At 54.1% G+C, this 1171-nt stretch overlaps 1 protein-coding gene across 1 annotated transcript in view; it reads left to right on the top strand.

The window, feature by feature from the left end:
* LOC103755879 (protein sidekick-2) overlaps positions 1 to 1171 on the top strand; it is a 26021-nt gene that overhangs the window by 14650 nt on the left and 10200 nt on the right. Inside the window, exons 9-10 of the mRNA XM_029960107.1 lie at positions 275 to 390; positions 1039 to 1169. Of these exons, the coding sequence (XP_029815967.1) occupies positions 275 to 390; positions 1039 to 1169 (247 nt within the window). The remainder of the gene's footprint in view (positions 1 to 274; positions 391 to 1038; positions 1170 to 1171) is intronic.

Raw genomic sequence — 1171 nt, 5'->3', positions numbered from 1 at the left:
GGGCAGGGACGGGCAGGGACAGGCAGGGACAAGCAGGGGTGGGCAGGGGTTTGGTGGGCACCCCAATAGCAACAGGTCGTGCCATTAGGGTGATGGGGATGGGTGGCAGGATGTGAGGGTCCCAGGGAGACTGGGATGTGCTGGGGATAGGTGACCAGGGGCTACAGAGCCCAGCCGGGGGCATCACCCTGAGGTCCTGGGGGGCTGTCACCCAGATGATGAGGAGGACCTTGTGGAGCTTGAAGCCATTCTGAGCTGTCCCTTCATCCCACAGTCCCCACGGTGCCCCCAGGGAATGTGCAGGCCGAGGCCACCAACTCCACCACCATCCGCTTCACCTGGAACCCCCCCAGCCCCCAGTTCATCAACGGCATCAACCAGGGGTACAAGGTGAGGGGCAATTCCCGTAGTCCCCCCAAAATTGGGGCAGCTGGGAGGGGAAAGCTCCTTGGTCAACCTTCACAAACTGTCTTGGCTCCTCCTTGCCAAAATCCTGGATTTTAATTGGATATGTCCCGACTGTTAAAATAATATTTACTGTTATTTAACACTTGCATGGGCTCGGAGTCTCCCATGCTCTGCAATTAATTCCACATTGCAATTAATTCAAATTTACATTAATGAAATTGAATTAAAACATTAAACTTGTGTCTTAATCCACTCCGAAGAAGTTCGGGAATTTAATTGCCGCTGGATGAGATAAGCAGCGTGAGCAGGATATTTAACATTCTTATTAAATACCACTTAGTATTTTTGATTAGTACTTTTAGGGCCTAATTAGTGTTTAATGAAGTTGCTACAGGCTATCTCGCACAATACCAATTAAATGCCCAAACATCCCTCCTGGATGCGGGCGATCCCGCGCCGTTATCGACGGAGTTAATCACAGCGCACGCTCCGTGAGAGGCATCTCATTGATATTTCATCAACTGTGAATTAAGGCAGGGAGGCCTGGGGGGGATGCCCCGAGGATGGTGTTTGTGGTACGGGTGTGTGTGCAGAGGCAGCACCCTCACCCCGGCTCCTTCCTCCCCGCAGCTCATCGCGTGGGAGCCGGAGCACGAGGAGGAGGCGACGGTGGTGACGGTGCGGCCCAACTTCCAGGACAGCGTGCACGTGGGATACGTGGCGGGGCTGCGGAAGTTCGCCGAGTACTTCACCTCGGTGCTGT

The sequence above is a fragment of the Manacus vitellinus genome, unplaced genomic scaffold (genome assembly GCF_001715985.3).
Source record: "Manacus vitellinus isolate BGI_N305 unplaced genomic scaffold, ASM171598v3 scaffold_24_pilon, whole genome shotgun sequence".
NCBI classification, from domain to species: Eukaryota; Metazoa; Chordata; class Aves; order Passeriformes; family Pipridae; genus Manacus; species Manacus vitellinus.
This window is presented reverse-complemented; position numbering and strand designations above follow the sequence as displayed.